Consider the following 17791-nt stretch of genomic DNA (forward strand, 5'->3'; position numbering starts at 1 on the left):
CAGCAAAGCTCATACCAGGTGAAAAGAGACTGTATGTGCTCGCATTGCTTTACATGATCACTTTCCTATCTATATCAAAGAAATATAACAAAGCCCCGTTGTCCTCTAGGCCCTCGCTCAGATATAGGCCGTATAGTCCATCAAATTTCCCCTGTCCACCACAGCTCTAGTGGCTCTACTCGTCCTGTTATTTGCTGACGCATCAACGCTCAGTGGTCTTCTAGCGGCACCCATCATAAATCTGATGCCGGAGCTCGAGCCCGGTCTTTGAGAGACTGGGTTGGATGCTGAAGTCCCGGGTCTCAACGCTGATTCAATATCTGTTCTCGCTTGCATTGCTTCCGAAATCATGTTTGCAGAGTCTTCAGCATCAAACAGGACCACATTTTCTTGGCTGTTATGGAGACTGCCCTGCGTTTCCCAGCTCTCTTCTGAGAATCCATCTCGTAAGAAATCTTCGTAGCTGTCATCGCCAGTTGGTCTTTCGGGTGAATGCTGGGTTCGAGATTGTGGCAACGACAACATGGAGCCAGCCGCAGATTCAAAACGACTATCCCTTGATTCCGTGGATCTCAGACTACGCCTAGATTTAGCTCCAGCAAGTTGACTCTGAATATACGATCTTAGTTGCCTCGTTCCTTCACGAGCGAGGCCATAAGATATTCCAAAGGAGTCTCGAGGTAACTCGTCTATAACCGGATGAACCAGCCTCGGCAAGTTATTGGCCATAGTAGCCTCTTCTGGAACAGTTGGTGAGTCTGCGTAAGATGTTCTCGACTTCTTTGGCGACCTTCTCGAATTTCTGGACGAGGAGCCAGCAAAGAATGGCGACGACCCAACTCTTCTACTGAGAGGCCGCGGGCGTCTGGAAGTAGTCGTAGAGACTGGTTCGGCTGGACTCTTGGTCACAGCTCTAATTCTAGGATCAACATTGGCGTCGTCTTGTCTTGAGTCGGAGTATTCTGACAGAGCACTTGTGTTGCTGCGGCGGTTTCGTTCAGACATATCGGTAGTCCCTACAGTTAGCCAAGTTCTCGAGTCACGGGGAAGTCCCTGTCCGTCGACCTCATCCTGTCCGTGGCCAACACTACGCCGTCTTTCATTAAGCCCAGGTATGGAAGAATTAGATGGTCGAGCCCCGTGTCCAAGCCCGCTTAGTGGTCTACCAGAGGACGACATAAACTTTGAACGCCGTCTTGAACTTCTCTGAGAGGCAGTCGTCTTTCTGGCGTAGGTTTGAGGCGTGTCTTGAACAGCCGTGTGTCTTGCCAGCATGGAGAAATCATCTAGTGGTGTTGAAGAGAAATCGATGTCCTGCAGACCCAAGATAGACTCTTCCCTAGTTTTGGAGTAGACAACACTTTCCATCACTGGGCGAGGTGGATTTCCCGAGAAAACCATGGCCGAACGCCTAGTATGACCTTTACGGGAATAGTTCGAGTAGTTTCGAGACAATCTCTGTGTCCTCGCCGAGCTCGTCCCCGACGACCTCAGAGTTGGGTATGCGCTGCCCTGTGTTGACCTCCAGCTCGGGTCCGACCTTGAGAGTCTATTATCCGAGACCGCTCGCGCTCTGTTCCCGGAGCTTTCTGATTCTTGAAGTGGTGATAAAGGATTCTCGGAAACAGCCATTAAGCTTTGGGATCTTCTCAACTCCAAGTTTGTGGAGAACTTTTTTGAGACTCTGTCTGTCCTCGCATGTTCTGGATCCACGGTTGTTTGGCTAGCAAACCCAGAGGTGTCCAAACGTAAAGGTTCAGGTGGATTAAGTCGCCCTGGACGTATTATTTGTGCCATACTTTGTCTCCCACCCGTCGGAGACGAGATATCACTTTTGCTCGGACTGTCCTTGATTCTCCGCGCAGCGTGTCGCCTGTGGCAGCAGCAGATGACGGCAAGAAGCAAAGCCATGACTAATAGCCCTGTAGGAATGCTAATTGCCAGAATAGCGTTCGTACTCAGATGGTGATGAGAGTCGGCAATGGAGGCGGGAGCGGTGGGTATTGTTGTCGGAGTTTCCGGAGATGGACTTGGTAGCCTTTGAGCAATCGAAAGTACAAAGGATTGCGAATCCGTAACATGTTGGGTCTTCGAGGTCACGTTCAACGTGACAAGACTTACAGATGGCTGGACATTCGAGGGGACCTGCCCAGCGAAGACGAATGATTGTGGATCGAACGATAACCAAGATGCAGGAGATGAGAAATGCGCAACCATTATCGTGTCTGATCTATTATTAAGATATCTTCCCAGATCGTAGGAGAAGCTAAAACCAATCGTAGCATTCAGTTCGCCTATCAACCGATTGAAAATGTGAGATGTGAAGTTTGTGCTGCCACTGACGTTGACATACACAAATGCCGTTGCTGTGTCCTCATATATATCCTTAGCTTGGATGGTTATGTTGACCGAAGCTGCACCAGCAGGAACAATGCCATTGAGAGCAAGGGTTGTGTTATCAAAGGTCATCCAAGATGGAACTTGAGCTGTAATGGATGAAATGTCTGCTATGCTGGCAGATTGCCCATCTAGTTGTAAACTTCCCGAGAGTCCACCGAAATCAACAGTATCGCCGTCTGTCGCGCTGATCAATATCGTTTGGTTGTCAAAAGCAAACAAATGCACCCCAACCTCAATGTCGAAATCTATCGATGTCCCGGAAAAACCTTCGACATCGGACGCAACAAGCTGTATGCCAAATGTTTGAGGGGGCTCGACGAGCGAGTAGTAATCGGGGGTCTGGCCGCTGAACGAAAGTGTGTTCTCGTCGAAAGTGATCCATGCTGGCAGTGGTGTGTTGTCTACGGTAATGGCATAGTAGAATTTACTATAATTTCTACCGCTGAACGAAAAAGTCTCCGAGTCAAAGCTGATTTTGAATGGTATTGATGGATGGTAGAGAAGAGTTGAGGGCTGAGAGAAAATACCAAATGATGAGAGCTGTGTAGAGAGAGGAATCGTAATGTTGGGAGCTGGATTCCTAGAGACCACGAGTGTCGCATTAAGTGTAGTTGACCCAGACGCATCGCTGGCAGTCAGGCTAAATGACACGCCAAGTAGTTCTGCCGTCCCCAATGTATCGCTAGTTGGAGTGCCTTCCAACGTTCGAGTATCATTATTCAAAGATAACCAGCTGGGCGCATCGGTAAGAGAATAGGTGAGAGGTAATTGGGAGAAGAACGTCGAGGTCGAGAACGTGTATAGAAATGGTTCTGATACTCGAGCGACAGGTGGGACTTGTGAGTTGAACGGAAATGTAATTGTAGGTATCGCATCGACGAGACTTCCGAAGATGGCAGCAGCAGAAATTACTCTCCACAGTGCCATCTTACTAGCGCAAACTGTCGACGGAGAAATTGTACTCTCAAGATTTTCTGTCGCTGCAAACAATGTTCACGAAACACGCGAAGTGGAAAATCTCTGAATGCAGATGAAACTTAGAATTTGACGGATGAACAAAGATGCAAGAAGAGACAGCACTTGCAAGAGTTTCCACTGCCAAAATTCTGAGGCGGAGGATAGGGAGCCCTTCTACGGCATCATCGCCTTGCTTAAAAATTCGATCGAAGAGATATCTGGCTGTAAGGGATTTCAACCTCCCAATCCCAACCTTCTGAAGGTGCAACATAGCTTGACAAACACTGAATGCTGGAAAAGTGATGGTGGAGTGGTTGATTGGCATATTCATGGAAGGCTCGGATCATGCCATTCTCCAGCCATCTAAATTCCTAACTTCACCCTCAAGATAATCCTCGGAAGTTGGTCACATGCCACTTTCCGCGACATGACATATCTCAATGCCTTGCCCAAGCATTCAAGGAAGGCTAGCATAGTGTAGCTAGATAGAGATGTCCTTACGAGAGTTGAGGGAGCTCCGTAGGCCATGAAATTGTGATTTGTGAGGACAGGAAATGAGCGTCTGAAAGATGAGGAGCATCGGAGCCAGAGAATATGCGATGAGTTGCGCCTATATCGAATGTGGCAGTCTGGCAAGGGTTAGATTACAAGAATGATTTTACTAGATTAAGTTGAGCTTGGAAAGGGGTGAAGTAAGTAATCGAGTCGAGGGAGGTCTCTAAGCGAGCGGCTAAGCCTAATTTGTCATCCCGCCTGGCAGAATCGAGATCGAAATACATCGTGTCCATACTTCCATCAATAGACCCAAATCCCACGATATCTTCAAGATGTTATCTCGGTCTCCTTCACCGGAGTATTCACCTTTGGTGGTCGGAGAAGACCTTACACCTATCCCTCAATACAAAGCGGCTTCTACCACGAGCATAGACTTCTCCAATCTTCTTGAGATACCCTTAAAGCTCCACGAGGACCTCACCTCCGGATGCGGAGGACAACTATGGCCTGCAGGAATGGTTTTAGGGCATCACATGCTGCGCCATCACAAGGACTCTTTAAGAAATGCAAGAATGTATAATAATTCCTCATTCCTGAAAGCATGACTAGTAGAGCTGACTTGACAATCTAGCCTTGAGCTTGGATCTGGTGGAGGCCTTGTTGGCTTAGCTGTAGCTCTGAAGTTCCAGTTGGACCAACTAACCCTTATCACGGACCAAGAGAATATGATCGACCTCATGCGCAAGAATATTGCACTAAACGAACTGGAGTCACGTGCCCACGAGCTCGTTCTGAATTGGTGAGTAGGACAGTCTGGGCTATAGACCGTTATTAACGTAACTTTTAGGGGTGACCCACTGCCATTAGAAGTAATTAAGGGGAAGCCAAATGTCATATTAGCTGCAGACTGTGTCTACTTTGAGCCAGCGTTTCCACTACTTTTACAGACTCTTGAAGAACTGCTCAAGCTGTGTAATGAAGCGGTCATTTACTTCTGCTTCAAGAAGCGGAGGAGGGCAGACATGCAGTTCATGAAGAATGCTAGGAAGAAGTTTCTGGTGGAAGAAGTGGAAGATGAGGACAGGGAAACGTTCTCGAGAGAAGGCTTGTTTCTGTATACACTCAAACGAAAACATTGAACAACAGTATCTAATTGCCATTGAGGGAGAGGGATGCTATCGAGGATCGGACTCACCTAAATCTAACTGTGAAACCACGCTTCTAAAAGTGAACTGGTAAATTTGTCCTAATGTCTAACTGTCTAATCTGACCCATTTTACTCGGTACCATATTAAAGAATAGTTGAAACAGCATTAAGTAACAGACAATTTTTATGTACTTCTGAGCGTTGATTTAAAAGATCAATGTCTATAATACGTGTTTCTACACATTTCTACTACCTTCAATTTGATGTTTAGTAAGTGTTGAAGTGTTCTATTAGCCATGAACTGAAACTTTGATTGCAAATGAAAAATAAAAGTGTTGAAGATCTTAAAGATAGTTTTACCATGATCATTGTCCCAAAATTGAGGAAGATGCCCCTTCTTAGAGAGCTCTCGAGCCATCACCTCACTACTAGGCTATTGGGACTTCGACACCTTCTCTGTTCACAATTCAAATCAAAATCTCTGCCTTCCTTTGCCAACTTCGACGTGTACAAGTATCTTAACGCTTGCCATTATAAACATTATGTGAATAACTTGAGCTTTCGATATATGCAAGTATTGAAGCTTCCCCTTTCCACAAATACAGACAACAACTCGATGAATTTGGGCAGATGGAGCTCCGAAATGCACACTCTATTGTGATCAAAGGCTACTTCCTCTGCGCGTCCTCCTGATGGTCGCCTGCTCTTACCTACCACATACAGTATATTGAGCGAGGTACTGGATTGAATAGTATTTCTTGGTTTTCTCTAACGCAAAAGAACTCCTGTGCGTATGTGCAGCTGAACTTTGTACAAAAACGAAAGATGCCCTCTTGTCCTTCTTCTCTATCGCCTCACTTCCTATACCACATTCTAGTAATCTTTGTGTGTCTCATCTTCTTCTGAAGCTAATCAAAAGTTAGTCACTGGTATTCAAAGTCGAGAAGGAACTCAGAGCTTACCTGGAAGATCCCGTACATCAATGCCTCCGAAGTTGGTGGACATCCAGGCACGTAGATATCCACTGGCACGATTCTATCACAGCCCCTCGTTACACTGTAGCTATAGTGGTAATAACCACCACCATTGGCACAGCTTCCCATGGAAATAACCCATCTTGGATCCGGCATCTGATCATAAACCTGTCTCAACGCGGGAGCCATCTTGTTCGTTAAAGTACCAGCAACAATCATGACATCTGACTGACGAGGCGAAGCACGGAAGATTATTCCAAGGCGATCTTGATCGTAGCGGGGAGTGGAAAGATGCATCATTTCGACGGCGCAGCAGGCGAGTCCGAAGGTCATCGGCCAGAGGGAACCCTGGCGTGCCCAGTTGGCTATTTGGTCGAGGGTCGTTCTAGATGGGGATCAGCCAAAGGTTTTCAAGACTTGAGCGGTATCAGAACGTACAAGGCGTATTGCATAACGCCCTTCTTCCCCTCCTGACTAGGTAAAGGTACCTCGCGCCTCTCCTTGCCTGTCACGCTCATGAGTGGTGTGCCCGAGCTCCCCGGGACATTGTGAGATGTGACTGCGTTAGCAGGCTTCGCAGATGAGGATGAGATTGCAGCGATTGATCGGTAGGAAATCAAGGAGGAAGCTGGCTTGACTGCAGAAGTTCATTAGCTCTGGTGGCACCGGAAGCTTCGATTTGATGGAATGCATACCCCGCAGCGCCAGCGCAGCTGCTGATCTAGTAGAGGAAAGCATCTTGTCAATTGAATATGACAAGACAAAAGGAAAAGGATTGCGAGAGGGGATAGAGTGGAGAGGCGACGTTCGTGAGGTTCAAGAAATCGAGTCGTCTTCAATTCGGCAAAGCTTATAATCGCATTGCCCTGATTGGTCGTCACGTGTGGTGGCAAAGGACAAAAGACCGGAAATAGTCCAAACTCTTTGAGAAAATATGCAATCATTGAGTATTCATTTGAGTAGTCGTGTTTCTACAATTATACAGGTAGCGTATCTGCTATGAAAACATATGTACTAGAAGTGGTCGTCAAAGTCTAGCAAGTCAACGCTTTTTTCTACGCAGCAAGACGCCATAAGCCAAATCTTCTTCATGCCCCCGAACTCTTAGAGTTCTCTCCCATTAATGCATCAATCTGAGCGTCCACTTCTTGCTCGTCATCCATAGCATCTTTACTCTGAACGTTGCCACTTCTTCCACGTGGAGGAGAGCGGTCACCACTGTCCTCTTCACTGCTGTCACTGTTGTGTTGACTATCTCTGTTTGTTTGACGGCTTCTCATCATCTGTAGAGAATTAGTGAGGATTTCGAGAATTATCATGTCAGTCTTACCCATGAACGAACACCGCCAATCAATCCCAAGCTATACCCTGTAGCAAAGTCACTACCGGGACCTGGACTATCACCTCGGGGAATCTCCAGTCGTCGACTAAGATGTGACAGAGCAGATGGACTCGTAAGCGTCGGAGTCTTTGAATCATCATAGCTGTTTAGACGAGCTGGACTTGCGGGCCTGCTGGGTTGCCAAAATTGTCTCAACTCCTTGCCCAACTCCTGTCCCGTGGTGGCCCAGTTTGAGCGGATAGCATCTCTCATCTCGGAGACATGACGCTTGAGGTCCAGCTCATTCTTCTTCAACCACGAGACGTTCAATTCTTGTCTAGAAGTACCGCGCTTGAATTGACGAGCAATGTACTTTTCATAATCGCGAACAATCCTGTGCGTGATGAGCTTCATCCTAATTTTCACATATGACCTTGACTTACTTCGTAATGATGCCAGTCGTACTAACGCCCTCAGTCCTCTGAGTGACAAGGAATTTGCCAGCCTCCTTGATAGGCTTGTAGATATCGTCTCCCTCATCTGCACCGTATGGTAAATCGTCGTGTGCAACATAATCAATTTTATGCTCCTCCAGGAACTGGGGAGTCACAATCCAAGGGCAATCTTCGATGACTTCATCAACCCACTTGCAGTGTCTCACAGTCTCTGCTCGCTCTTGGCCAGAGAGGACTGTCAATCCCTTGCGCTTGTGTGTTTCTTTGTCGCCAGTGACTCCGACCAGAAGATACACGTCCGGGAAAGCTTTCTTGGCTTGCTCCAGTTGACGCATGTGCCTAAGAATGATTAGCTAGCATACATCCTTCGGGGCCTTCAAAGCTTACCCAAGATGAAAGAGGTCAAACACGCCATCTGCATAGACACGGACTGCCCTTCCTGCTGGTGGGGGATTCGTCTTGTATCCAACAGGGTCCGTAAGCTTTCCGATCGGCGGAGGTGCCATCGATTGCGTCTTCTCTTCTGCATCTTTAGAAGTGCTTTTTCGTCCTTTTCTTCCTATGCGATTTGCGATATCTGTGCTGCCTTCGGTCGTGTCAGATGGTTCTCCGGGATCCTGCAGATTCTCTGAGCCGTTCGGAGCTTTGTCGTGAGTTGAAGATCGAAGTCGTTTAGCAGGAGGATTGGCAGAATCTATCGACGCAGTCTTCTTGTGATGCAATACACCTGACTCTGGAGCTGTAGACTCTCCCTCTTCTCCAGATGCATCACGAGACGAGGGTTGTAGTTGATCCATTGCCGATGTCTTCTTCGCAGAGGTTAGGGTGGTAGTTCGTTTCCGTTTGCCTGCACTTGAACCTGCTGAGGAAGGAGACGACATTCTGTAAGTTGTATGATTAGGCCTGCAGATTCAAAGTGCACTTTAATGATGTGGCTCGGTCTTCGAAGATGAAAAGGGGTCGTGGTCGATTGCGTGGTAAGAACGCGTGCAAGCTTCTGACTTCTGGCTCCTGGGAATTAATATTATTTTTGACCGGGGATGGCAAGGGTTCAGTTCGGATTGCAGCCAAGTTGTTATCGAAGAACAATGTCCCAGACCAGAAAATTAATTCAATGATAAATAGGAAATAGTGAGCTATCTAAAAGGGCAACTACGCACATGTTCTCAGACTTGGAATCGATACTGATACTTGAAAACGCGTCTTTTTCTTTGCCCGGTTTTCTCGTTGCAGCAATCGTCATCGGGCTTCACGTGTGTGGCTAGAGCCTTGGCGGACGAGGCTGAGTGGCTTGTCTGTATGCGATCAAGTTTCGAAGCTTTTTGCCTACATCATATAAAACGTTGCAGGCGATGGAAGTTGGCACAAGTTTTGAAAAGCTTTAGTTCTCAATTAGCAGTCCTCAGTAAAAGTAACTGCTACCCATAATCTAGAACCCATCCTTCCGTTTTCGTAAGACTGCGATGCAAAAGAAAAGAGACTCTGACATAAACTCGCTGCGTGATGGAGATCGTAAACAGAAAATGAAAATGAAGAAATCCCGCCGCCCCTGTGAGATGCCAAATGCTGCAATGCTGGGAAGTGCTGTACTTTATGCCTCCCTCAGAAACCTACCAGCTCATTCAAGCGGCTGAGAGGAGGTAAAACGCAGTAGCTGCATTTGACTCTGCTATACAAGCACAAGCAAGCGTCAATTCCAAGCTACGCTGCAAATAGATAACCATCTTCATCAGTTTCTTAGAAATTCGGCGGGTGATGTAAGGTTTACTCCAAGTAAAACTTCTCCGAAAGAATTGGGGTATCGTCTCGTTACTTCTCCTTGCTATCAGAACCGGCCTCTGCTTTCTTCTCTGATGATTGGGTGGATTTGGGAAGAACTTCATCGACGGCGCTCTTGTATTGAGGTTCAGAGGGGTTAACAGACTCCTTTGAAGCCACTTTCGAATCTGGTTCTTGTGTTATTGCGACTGGTGCCTTGGAAACTTGGCTAGCGAGATCTTGATCTTCCTCGGTGTGATCAAACATCTCGGTGTCATCTGAATCAGTGAGCACCTCGGTGCCATCGCCCAGGAGAATGATGCGGCCTCGTTGGTTGCTTCCAAATCCCTTCGACTTCTGATCCATGTCGACATCGTAGCCACTATCGCTATCATCGAAGTTGTGGTGCACACCAGGACCGCGAAATTCAGCTGCTATGGATGTTAGTACTGCTCCGAGAATCGAATACAAACAAAAGTACTTGCCATACTCTGGAGGAGCACAAGGGCCATCTCCATTCGCGACACGCTTTCCGATCTCCTCATACCATTGTTCCTTGGTCTTTCCTCTGAGGAGTCCAATAACAATCATGGTCATATTATCACAACCGACACCACCAGTCTCGGAGTTTGATGCAAGACAGTTGTCCATCATGTTCTCGCAGATCTTAGAGAGCTCCTGCTTTGCTGCAATTCCTCTGCGAACAAATTCAACGACTGCTTGTGAAGATTGGCAATCCCAGATTCCTGAAACGAAGGTCAGCGCAAGTTATCAACTGGACTGAAGGCTCATTACCATCACAAGCAACAACTAAGAATTCGTCGTCGTCAGAGATTTCATGCACAGTAACATCTGGGAAAGCGGTGACGATTTGCTGTTCAGGTGCTAGTTCAGCGCTCTTCTTGAACTCAAAATCACCAATGGCTCTAGACAATGCCAGATTGCCGTTCACTCGACCGAAGTCCACGAAACCACCGGCAGCAGTAATTCTTGCTTTCTCGCCTAGAACCATTTTTTCAGCAAACAATTAGCGTCACATAAGCAGTGAGAATTTTACCTTCGTTCTGCGGCTTGTGGTCAAAAGACAAAGGCTTAGCTCTTCCCTTCACACCAAGAACACTTCGAGAATCTCCAGCATTGCCCTAATATGGTCAATTGACGCGCTCCAAGGATGGAAGAGACACATACCACGTATATCTTCTTTGCAGAGACAATTCCAACTGAAGCGGTGCACCCGGAAACTTCTTCCTCGTACCGTGGGTCTGTACACCACGAGTCAGTTTCCAATACCGCTATTCTTCGTGCAAATATGCTGACCGTTCAGGATTGCTCTGTCTGTGGCCAGGAAACCATCCTTCAAGGCTTGTTCGATATCTCCTTTCTTGAAAGCATCCTGCTTCGCGATGATCTGGTGGATATTCTCTCCCGCAAACTGGGCAACCTTATCTCCTCCATGACCGTCATACACTCCGAAGAATGAAAGTCTCGTCTCTCCACTAGCTGGCTTCGTCTCCTTGCCATCTTCGGAAGCAGACTGCAAATCGAGGACAGCTGCGTGGGCATCCTCCATGCTAATTCGCCATCCTTGCATAGACGATACACCAAATATTAACCGCTCATCGCCACCGCTCGCCGATGTCTGTGGTAGAAATATTGTCAGTAATCATGGCCGACGATCGAGCTCGACTGCGGCACATTATAGAGCGCGTCACCACACCAAATCGAAGGCATAAAAAAGAAGGCTCTGGATATAGTAGAGACTATTCCATCATCCCAGATCACTCAAATTGTTCCAGCATGGACATGTATCCTGCAGATATCCATGCGCACATTTTCAACTCTTCGCAGCACTGCGATATGCAGACCATGTCAAGCGGAGGCTGACAAGTGACAACAACCTCTGTCATAACAAGAAAATGGACTTCGTACCTTCTCGACAACCGGCTCGGACAGAGTCTGACCCATGGTGACAAGCTATCGCGCCCTCAGGTACCGTAGGTCGGGTGTGGAGGGGATCTTTTCGCCTTTGCCGTTCAGGAAAAAGGAAGGATGTGCGGGGTTGAGTCGCGTGGAGGGGAATTCAGAAAACGGGTAGCAGGCTATCTGTTCTGCTGCATGAGGGTTCTGAGAAGTTCTTCGTTCTTCGTCGTTGAGGGGGAAGAGTTTTCAAAGGATGTCGCGTGTGAGAACGAAGACAGGTGCTTTCAAATGACGATGAAGAGAGCAAAGCTGGTCGAGCGAGCTAGTGTGGGCAAGATTAAGCGGCAACCGGATTATATATAAAGCGGCGAGAAGTCCGGTCGGTTCGATTTCAGCGTTGCTTTGCTAGAGAGAAGTCACAATTGTTGGTGTTTGACAGTTCTTTCACAGAGTTGGAGAAGAAGGCTGCTTGAAACCCGTTCTGCAAGGTTTTCACAGTCACCCATATTGTGTGTCGCACAACAAGACAACCCCTTTCTGTTGGCAGACTCCGGGACAGCATCATCAGTGGTCTCCCATAGGCTGCGTTCGACTTCACAAGGAGGGGACAGGCTGGGATTGCATTAGCGGACCCTGATTATCTGCCCGGTTCCGCGTCTGCACTGTGGCTGATCTACTCTCGGTGGACTCGATTTTATCACATTATATATTGAGCCTTGTGCTTGCTGCTGATGCTGATGCTGATGCTGGATAGTGGGCGTCCATTCTGGGGATGATCCGAGTCCCTTGTGGCGGTCGGGGTTTGCAGCACCAGCAGCAAATCTTGGGGGTAACATTGCACGCTGACTGCGTCATTGGGACTGGGCCCAGGCCATCCTTGCACGTCAGGGATATCTCGGGAAAATTCATCTGGGGAAAGGAAGACGCAGACGATAATTAAAGGGCGGTTGACGGTCACGGTCACGGCCACGGACGTCCTGGATTGCTTGGCCTTGGTCACACTCTGTTTGTTTCAACCCATGAACAACTCCAAGCTGCGTCAGGAAACTTTATCACCAGAATTGCTTGTTCTGCGAGCAATCTCTCATCGAAATCTTAGCTACATGCTCCGACTAAATCTACCAGCATTCTAGAACACTTCAAGAGAACTTGCTGGGTCTCTAGTGCTAGAGAAGATGTGACTCTCCTCCACAATATGCATTTCCCGAGCAGCCTCACCCGGGCTCTCTTAACTCGGAAGCTTATTCGACGCCCTGCCACTCATGGGCACATCAGCACGGGCTCGCTTTGTTTCGCATCTCAAGATGCTCCACCAGCATTGAGATCTTCCGATGACTAGGAAAAGACATCTTATCAGCATAGATTCGAATGGATTTCAGAATTGATCAAGTAGGCCATTCCTATGTATTCCCTTAGTGAGGCGTACTACAACATACGGATAATCGTACTAGATATTGCGAAGCACTACCTATATCTTCTAAAGCTCAGCAATGCGTTAATTCAAGGCCAAATCTCTATATTTCTTTGTTCAAAATCTCAAAGTTGTCAAACTACTTAGTAGTGCTTTGGTAATTCAACTTGAGTTCTACCCGAAGTATTAACTCTCTACTCTCTGATTACAATTCCCAGTCTCTCTGATCCCGAAAGGTCTCTAGGTGGTGGCTTCACTCTCCTTTCTCTATAGACGGACAAGGTCAACTTTTGTTACCATTTAAATAGAGATTGCTTGGTCGAATAGACGACTAGCTAGCGGTCGCTTGACAGCTGCTTCTTGGCCTTCAATTGTTCAAAGATAGTATACATATCAAGTTTTGTTACACATAGCAGCTCTGCAGTGCTACCCAGTTGAGACGAATACAGCTGGCCTTTATTTAGACAGCTCGCTCTGAGGTTTTGTAGCGTTTGTTTACCAATTAAAAAAAGGGGGGTATTCTTCTGACAGTTATAATCAGCATTCAATTTATTTACCAACAAGCACTATTCTAGCTACTCACTGCTGCCCATCTCACTTCTGCTCACTTTATTATTGCTTGTACTCGGGTGTTGAACAAGTAAACAAGTGGAAGAGTGAAAGAGCAAAGAGAAAAGAACGGGAAAGGACGGTGTGAATGAGGGGATTAACTGGTTTTGTATAGCGCATGAGAAGGAAGGATGCATGACGTTGTTATACTTGTATTAGGCCTCCTCCATAGAGGAAGAAGCCTCTTCAGCATCATTCTTTATCGCCATTCATGTCATTCGCATCAGAGTGTTTTATGAGGACTTGCCACCGCCCCTCATCACACTAGATGAACATGCGAGAAAAAGAGTGTAAGTAGGCAGATTGAAAGGGGAAGAGGGGGAAGACCAGAGCGTGGAAGAGGTGAGAGCGAGGAAAGAAAATGTATGTGAGAGAGAGGAAAGGGCGAGCTTCAGTATTGCGCAGAAAAAAAATGTCTCCATTATTACCTTTTTGCCACTTACTTGTTTACTTAATTGCTTAACTGCCGTGGAGGTAGGCAAAAGCTAAATTATTAAGACTAAGCTGGGGTTACTGAAGGGAAACAAGCAGTACTAAGTGAGGTAAGGTGAGCAGTACACCCATTTTCTGACTTGACCAGCAAAATCATGATTTCATCAGATGTTGAGACAGACAGATACTATTCTAAGCATTGTGGGTGTTCCTCGCTCGAAAAGTACTTATCGCTCTGTTAAGTCGAGGTGTGCTAGCTTCAGATTCCAGATTTTATACATTGTCTTTCCGAAAATCCCAATGAACAATTCTCATATTATTAGTATCGAATGCTAGCTACTTCAGAGCAGAAAGCACATCCCGTAAGTCTGAGCTAGCAACGCTATGCAATGTGGAAAATAAAGCAAGCAAGTCAGGAAGCTCTGATCCAGCTCAGCCATGCAACGCCCTGAAAAGTCTCAATCAACCAGAAAAATTGTCCCCCGTAACGCCAACGGCATGCAATCATTGCCACATTTTCCATCCCTCCACCGCGGTCCCGCATCCCATGACCTTGTGTGTACAAAGCGATTGAGGATACCTCTCCATCACTCCGTTATTTGCCTATCTGAAATGTTCTTGCAAGCCCCGCACAGCATCATGCCGCAAGTGCACTCATAGGCCGTCTCAAGCTCTTTGACCTTCTCGTTCCTATCACAGATGTGGCAGTATGCAGTTCCACACCAACAAACGAATGAGGTGGGAGACTTATCTACCAGCGACTCCGGTGGTCTCACGCATGTAGAACAAATCATGTGAGCGCCAGCGCATTGCCAGGTCATACCAGTCATGGGACTATCCTCGTCCTTATCTACTGTGTCTGTAGTAACGGGTTGGATATGTCGGTAGCAAAGGTGACACTCCATCATTTGGTCTCCTTGGGGTCTGGATCTGGTGGGAACCCATACATGCTGGCAGCTCCAAGCATCAACGACAGTGCCATACGGCTCAGGACCAAAATCGTGGTCATCACCATCATAATAGCCCGCTCTCCCGTCCAAGTCGTCCTCTTCTGGCTCAGACTCATCTCGCTCGGAGTCCTCACAAGAGCCATCGCAGGTTCCGATAGGTTGCAGGCATTCCCAGCAGAAATGAGCTCCACATCTGCATCTGCGACAAATCAGTACATGACCCTAGATTGAAGGGACTTTGACTTACTCAATATGGGCACAGCCGAATACTCGCCTGACCCCATTAAGGCACTTAGGACACCGTTTGATCTTCCATTTTTTTAATTGCTCTTCGAGTGCTGGGTCAAGGTCGCTTTCAGGACAATTATCAATGTGTGCCAGAGCACGACACTTCGTGCAAACGGAGACGCCACATTCAGGACATGAAACGTGCTTCTCTGTAACTTTCCCAGTTACCGTTGGCTTGATATAGAGTCGAGTACTGATAAAGGCCGAACATTTCTTTTCTGGACAATAAAGCCTGCCTGGCGTAGACCATTCCTCGAATTTAAGCTTGAAAAGCTCAATCTACGAAGCTGTTTAGTGATCTGACTTAGTGTTTGAGGGATCTTTTACGTACCTCAGCCGGGGTGAGAAAATTGACAGCGGAAAGAGGTATGACAGTACAGCACTACAGAAGGTCAGTATTGTTTCTCACATCAACAGGACGTGTTTGAAGGCGAATCAGGTGATACAACGTTCAATATACTGAAATCTATGAAAGGGGAGAAATGCTTACTTTCGGTGGCATTTTTGACTCATTTCTGCAGGCATCGAGGAACCATGATCTGAGACAGTTCTTGCAGTAAATGCTTGTGCATTTCGTACACTTGTGCGGAAACATATCTTCACCGAAATCTTCCATGCATACAGTGCAGGTTCTTTCCACTTTAGGAGCAGGTGGCGGAGGTATGATTGCTGCTGGTAGTTGTGCTGGAGCCCGTACTGGAAAGTGTGCTGGAACTCGTGCTGGTAATTGCGCTGGTAACTCCGCTGGTAGCTGCCAACTGAAGGGTTCTGAAGATTGGACGTTTAATGGTGGAAGCTCGTACGTGGAACGTCCACCTGTCATTTGCGGTCCATTATATGTCTGGGGATCTACTGTAGCCATTAGTATTTTGCGGCGCAGTGTCTTTCGTATGCGCTCAAGATATTGTTGCAACCAAGTTGCTGTCATTGTTCGTGACGATGTAAGTACTTAAGGAAATGAAGTGAAACATGCCTGGACTTGTAGGAAAATAAGCAGGACCTCGAGCCTGATGAGTCATGCTGTGGTGATTCGATTCCATGCTTGGCACATTGGGGGGACGTATATGCGCGGTGGATCTTAGACTGGGAGTGTACTGTTCTCTGGCCGGTATGACAGCTCTGTGGCGGGGCAGCGGAAGCCTAGGCGAAAACGTGAATGGGGAAGGATGCGGATTATGATAGCGAGATGGACCTGGGTGAGGCTGCGATTGGTGATCTGGAAGGTCTTGCTGAACTTGTGGGGAGAAGAAGGTGTGCGGAAGGGGAAAGGATGGAGGTTGTGATGGAGTGCTGGCCGCCCCCGTCTCGAGCATATCATTCGAAGTTGATGGTCGACGCGGTCGACGAAGCGGTAACTCAGGCCGAGGGTGTTGAGAACCGCCTCGATGCATCTTTCTGTGAGGTGAGGCTGCCTGCGTCTGCCTGGGCACCCAATGTAGAAGGACTGCCGCCTGACGAGAAGATGTAGAGAAACGACAAAGAAGAGGGTTTGGGTTTACAATCAAAGAAGCAGCGAACAGTTGAAGGAAACGACGAAAGTGAGATCTGAACTGGACTTGCGGAGAAGCCTCGAGAACCGTGTCGGGAGATGGGACGAGTCATTTCGCTGTCAGCCTCGTCGTCTGATGGTGGCTTCATTGGCCGGTGGCTCTTGCCAGCAAATCTAAGCGCTACAACTCTATTTCACTATTTCATTCATCGTCATGGATATCGTACGGTAGCACAGATCGTTCCTACACAACGTGACTTACTTTAAGGTGTTTTTAGCAATCTCGTCAACGCCTTGTCTCGTCAAACTGACGTTGAAATAATTAGATTTAGGGAGTAGCCCCTTGTAGCTAGGCGAGGTTTCAGGGGATCGTTTAGCGATCAGCTACTATCTTTATCGCCGAAAGAAAGTTTTATATCATCTTCTCTGATCTCCCTTCACCTGAGTAAAACAAGTTTCACGTCTCACGATGCCCGACAAAGATGCGGGGACACCGAGGGTCCTTCTCGTCCGTCACGGTATGTACCTATAATTGCCGAAGGCCACTGATCTTCGATGCCATCCAAGCAAACCGCACGTGCTAGTTTTCTGACCTTCGTGCAGGGGAGACAGAGTGGACAATCTCAGGTCGTTATACGGGCAAGACTGACGTACCTTTAACCAGAGCCGGTGAAGAACAAGTCTCCTCATCTGCTCAGGTGATTGTGGGACCTAAAAAGGTCATCGACCCGTCTAAAATCACGCATCTCTTTATCAGTCCTCGCACTCGAGCTCTTCGAACCTACGAACTTCTCTTTGATGCATCTACTCGGAGGGAACTAGAAGACAATGCAGAGATTACTGAAGACATCAGAGAATGGGACTATGGCCAGTACGTCAAAGTTATAAATTCATTGAGTTTTCATCCTAAGAGCCAACTTCTTTGAGGGCTTCGTCGAGAGTTGCTGGTCAGAGAAGTTATGTGTCTCAGCTCCTCATCATCTACTTGGCTTCTAGGTCTTTGACGAAAAATGTATCCTAATTTGCCATAGGTATGAGGGACTTTTGACAGCCCAGATACGTGCAAAACGAAAGGAACAGGGCTTAGATCAGGAGCAGCCATGGAACATATGGCAAAATGGCTGTGAAGGTGGCGAATCCCCCGCAGAAGTATCAGAGCGTCTTGACAGGATCATCGCCAAAATC

General features: G+C 47.4%; 7 protein-coding genes across 7 annotated transcripts; 2 read left to right on the forward strand and 5 right to left on the reverse strand.

Moving 5' to 3' along the window:
• Positions 1-3553, reverse strand: LY89DRAFT_89743 (uncharacterized protein). The gene is made up of 2 exons (XM_018223503.1): positions 3481-3553; positions 1-3420 (listed from the first exon to the last, which is right to left on the reverse strand). Exon 2 carries the CDS (start codon positions 3325-3327, stop codon positions 118-120), a length of 3210 nt encoding a protein of 1069 aa, XP_018069981.1. The 5' UTR covers positions 3328-3420; positions 3481-3553; the 3' UTR covers positions 1-117.
• Positions 3554-4119: 566 nt separating this feature from the next.
• LY89DRAFT_647452 (uncharacterized protein) lies at positions 4120-5066 on the forward strand. Its single transcript, XM_018211960.1, has 3 exons — positions 4120-4426; positions 4484-4651; positions 4700-5066. Exons 1-3 carry the CDS (start codon positions 4185-4187, stop codon positions 4989-4991), a joined length of 702 nt encoding a protein of 233 aa, XP_018069982.1. The 5' UTR covers positions 4120-4184; the 3' UTR covers positions 4992-5066.
• Positions 5067-5372: 306 nt separating this feature from the next.
• LY89DRAFT_685582 (NADH-quinone oxidoreductase) lies at positions 5373-6787 on the reverse strand. The gene is made up of 4 exons (XM_018215112.1): positions 6669-6787; positions 6412-6610; positions 5962-6358; positions 5373-5907 (listed from the first exon to the last, which is right to left on the reverse strand). The coding sequence occupies exons 1-4, from the start codon at positions 6709-6711 to the stop codon at positions 5854-5856; spliced, it is 693 nt and encodes a 230-aa protein (XP_018069983.1). The 5' UTR covers positions 6712-6787; the 3' UTR covers positions 5373-5853.
• A 123-nt stretch (positions 6788-6910) lies between these two features.
• Positions 6911-8939, reverse strand: LY89DRAFT_618090 (cholinephosphate cytidylyltransferase-like protein). Its single transcript, XM_018210827.1, has 4 exons — positions 8137-8939; positions 7738-8088; positions 7304-7688; positions 6911-7256 (listed from the first exon to the last, which is right to left on the reverse strand). The coding sequence occupies exons 1-4, from the start codon at positions 8628-8630 to the stop codon at positions 7062-7064; spliced, it is 1425 nt and encodes a 474-aa protein (XP_018069984.1). The 5' UTR covers positions 8631-8939; the 3' UTR covers positions 6911-7061.
• A 153-nt stretch (positions 8940-9092) lies between these two features.
• LY89DRAFT_89803 (protein phosphatase-like protein 2C) lies at positions 9093-11366 on the reverse strand. The gene is made up of 7 exons (XM_018223504.1): positions 11225-11366; positions 10825-11146; positions 10696-10769; positions 10565-10649; positions 10303-10509; positions 9993-10253; positions 9093-9938 (listed from the first exon to the last, which is right to left on the reverse strand). Exons 2-7 carry the CDS (start codon positions 11096-11098, stop codon positions 9559-9561), a joined length of 1281 nt encoding a protein of 426 aa, XP_018069985.1. The 5' UTR covers positions 11099-11146; positions 11225-11366; the 3' UTR covers positions 9093-9558.
• A 2809-nt stretch (positions 11367-14175) lies between these two features.
• On the reverse strand, positions 14176-16881 carry LY89DRAFT_782914 (uncharacterized protein). The gene is made up of 5 exons (XM_018222626.1): positions 16091-16881; positions 15608-15966; positions 15449-15499; positions 15077-15396; positions 14176-15028 (listed from the first exon to the last, which is right to left on the reverse strand). The coding sequence occupies exons 1-5, from the start codon at positions 16506-16508 to the stop codon at positions 14467-14469; spliced, it is 1710 nt and encodes a 569-aa protein (XP_018069986.1). The 5' UTR covers positions 16509-16881; the 3' UTR covers positions 14176-14466.
• Positions 16797-17712, forward strand: LY89DRAFT_89943 (phosphoglycerate mutase-like protein). The gene is made up of 4 exons (XM_018223507.1): positions 16797-16874; positions 16933-17124; positions 17210-17477; positions 17534-17712. The coding sequence occupies exons 2-4, from the start codon at positions 17076-17078 to the stop codon at positions 17625-17627; spliced, it is 411 nt and encodes a 136-aa protein (XP_018069987.1). The 5' UTR covers positions 16797-16874; positions 16933-17075; the 3' UTR covers positions 17628-17712.
• The last annotated feature ends 79 nt before the right edge of the window (positions 17713-17791 follow it).

This window comes from Mollisia scopiformis, assembly GCF_001500285.1.
Source record: "Mollisia scopiformis unplaced genomic scaffold LY89scaffold_14, whole genome shotgun sequence".
NCBI classification, from domain to species: Eukaryota; Fungi; Ascomycota; class Leotiomycetes; order Helotiales; family Mollisiaceae; genus Mollisia; species Mollisia scopiformis.

What these genes read in the sequence shown, in the direction of transcription:
- LY89DRAFT_89743 (XM_018223503.1), bottom strand. Translation starts at nt 3,327, where the DNA reads ATGGCACTGTGGAGAGTAATTTCTGCTGCTGCCATCTTCGGAAGTCTC.
- LY89DRAFT_647452 (XM_018211960.1), top strand. Translation starts at nt 4,185, where the DNA reads ATGTTATCTCGGTCTCCTTCACCGGAGTATTCACCTTTGGTGGTCGGA. An exon ending in TCTTTAAGAAATGCAAGAAT is followed by an intron (nt 4,427 to 4,483) that starts GTATAATAATTC and finishes TTGACAATCTAG; the next exon opens with CCTTGAGCTTGGATCTGGTG. An exon ending in CACGAGCTCGTTCTGAATTG is followed by an intron (nt 4,652 to 4,699) that starts GTGAGTAGGACA and finishes CGTAACTTTTAG; the next exon opens with GGGTGACCCACTGCCATTAG.
- LY89DRAFT_685582 (XM_018215112.1), bottom strand. Translation starts at nt 6,711, where the DNA reads ATGCTTTCCTCTACTAGATCAGCAGCTGCGCTGGCGCTGCGGG. An exon ending in GGCGTTATGCAATACGCCTT is followed by an intron (nt 6,359 to 6,411) that starts GTACGTTCTGAT and finishes ATCCCCATCTAG; the next exon opens with AACGACCCTCGACCAAATAG. An exon ending in TGATGTACGGGATCTTCCAG is followed by an intron (nt 5,908 to 5,961) that starts GTAAGCTCTGAG and finishes ACTTTTGATTAG; the next exon opens with CTTCAGAAGAAGATGAGACA.
- LY89DRAFT_618090 (XM_018210827.1), bottom strand. Translation starts at nt 8,630, where the DNA reads ATGTCGTCTCCTTCCTCAGCAGGTTCAAGTGCAGGCAAACGGAAACGA. An exon ending in TTTGACCTCTTTCATCTTGG is followed by an intron (nt 8,089 to 8,136) that starts GTAAGCTTTGAA and finishes AATCATTCTTAG; the next exon opens with GCACATGCGTCAACTGGAGC. An exon ending in TTGGCGGTGTTCGTTCATGG is followed by an intron (nt 7,257 to 7,303) that starts GTAAGACTGACA and finishes AATTCTCTACAG; the next exon opens with ATGATGAGAAGCCGTCAAAC.
- LY89DRAFT_89803 (XM_018223504.1), bottom strand. Translation starts at nt 11,098, where the DNA reads ATGCAAGGATGGCGAATTAGCATGGAGGATGCCCACGCAGCTGTCCTC. An exon ending in CTGCAAAGAAGATATACGTG is followed by an intron (nt 10,650 to 10,695) that starts GTATGTGTCTCT and finishes TGACCATATTAG; the next exon opens with GGCAATGCTGGAGATTCTCG. An exon ending in CCACAAGCCGCAGAACGAAG is followed by an intron (nt 10,510 to 10,564) that starts GTAAAATTCTCA and finishes AAATGGTTCTAG; the next exon opens with GCGAGAAAGCAAGAATTACT.
- LY89DRAFT_782914 (XM_018222626.1), bottom strand. Translation starts at nt 16,508, where the DNA reads ATGCATCGAGGCGGTTCTCAACACCCTCGGCCTGAGTTACCGCTTCGT. An exon ending in TTATTTTCCTACAAGTCCAG is followed by an intron (nt 15,967 to 16,090) that starts GCATGTTTCACT and finishes TGGCTACAGTAG; the next exon opens with ATCCCCAGACATATAATGGA. An exon ending in TTCGGCTGTGCCCATATTGA is followed by an intron (nt 15,029 to 15,076) that starts GTAAGTCAAAGT and finishes GATTTGTCGCAG; the next exon opens with ATGCAGATGTGGAGCTCATT.
- LY89DRAFT_89943 (XM_018223507.1), top strand. Translation starts at nt 17,076, where the DNA reads ATGCCCGACAAAGATGCGGGGACACCGAGGGTCCTTCTCGTCCGTCAC. An exon ending in GGTCCTTCTCGTCCGTCACG is followed by an intron (nt 17,125 to 17,209) that starts GTATGTACCTAT and finishes ACCTTCGTGCAG; the next exon opens with GGGAGACAGAGTGGACAATC. An exon ending in AGAGAATGGGACTATGGCCA is followed by an intron (nt 17,478 to 17,533) that starts GTACGTCAAAGT and finishes AACTTCTTTGAG; the next exon opens with GGCTTCGTCGAGAGTTGCTG.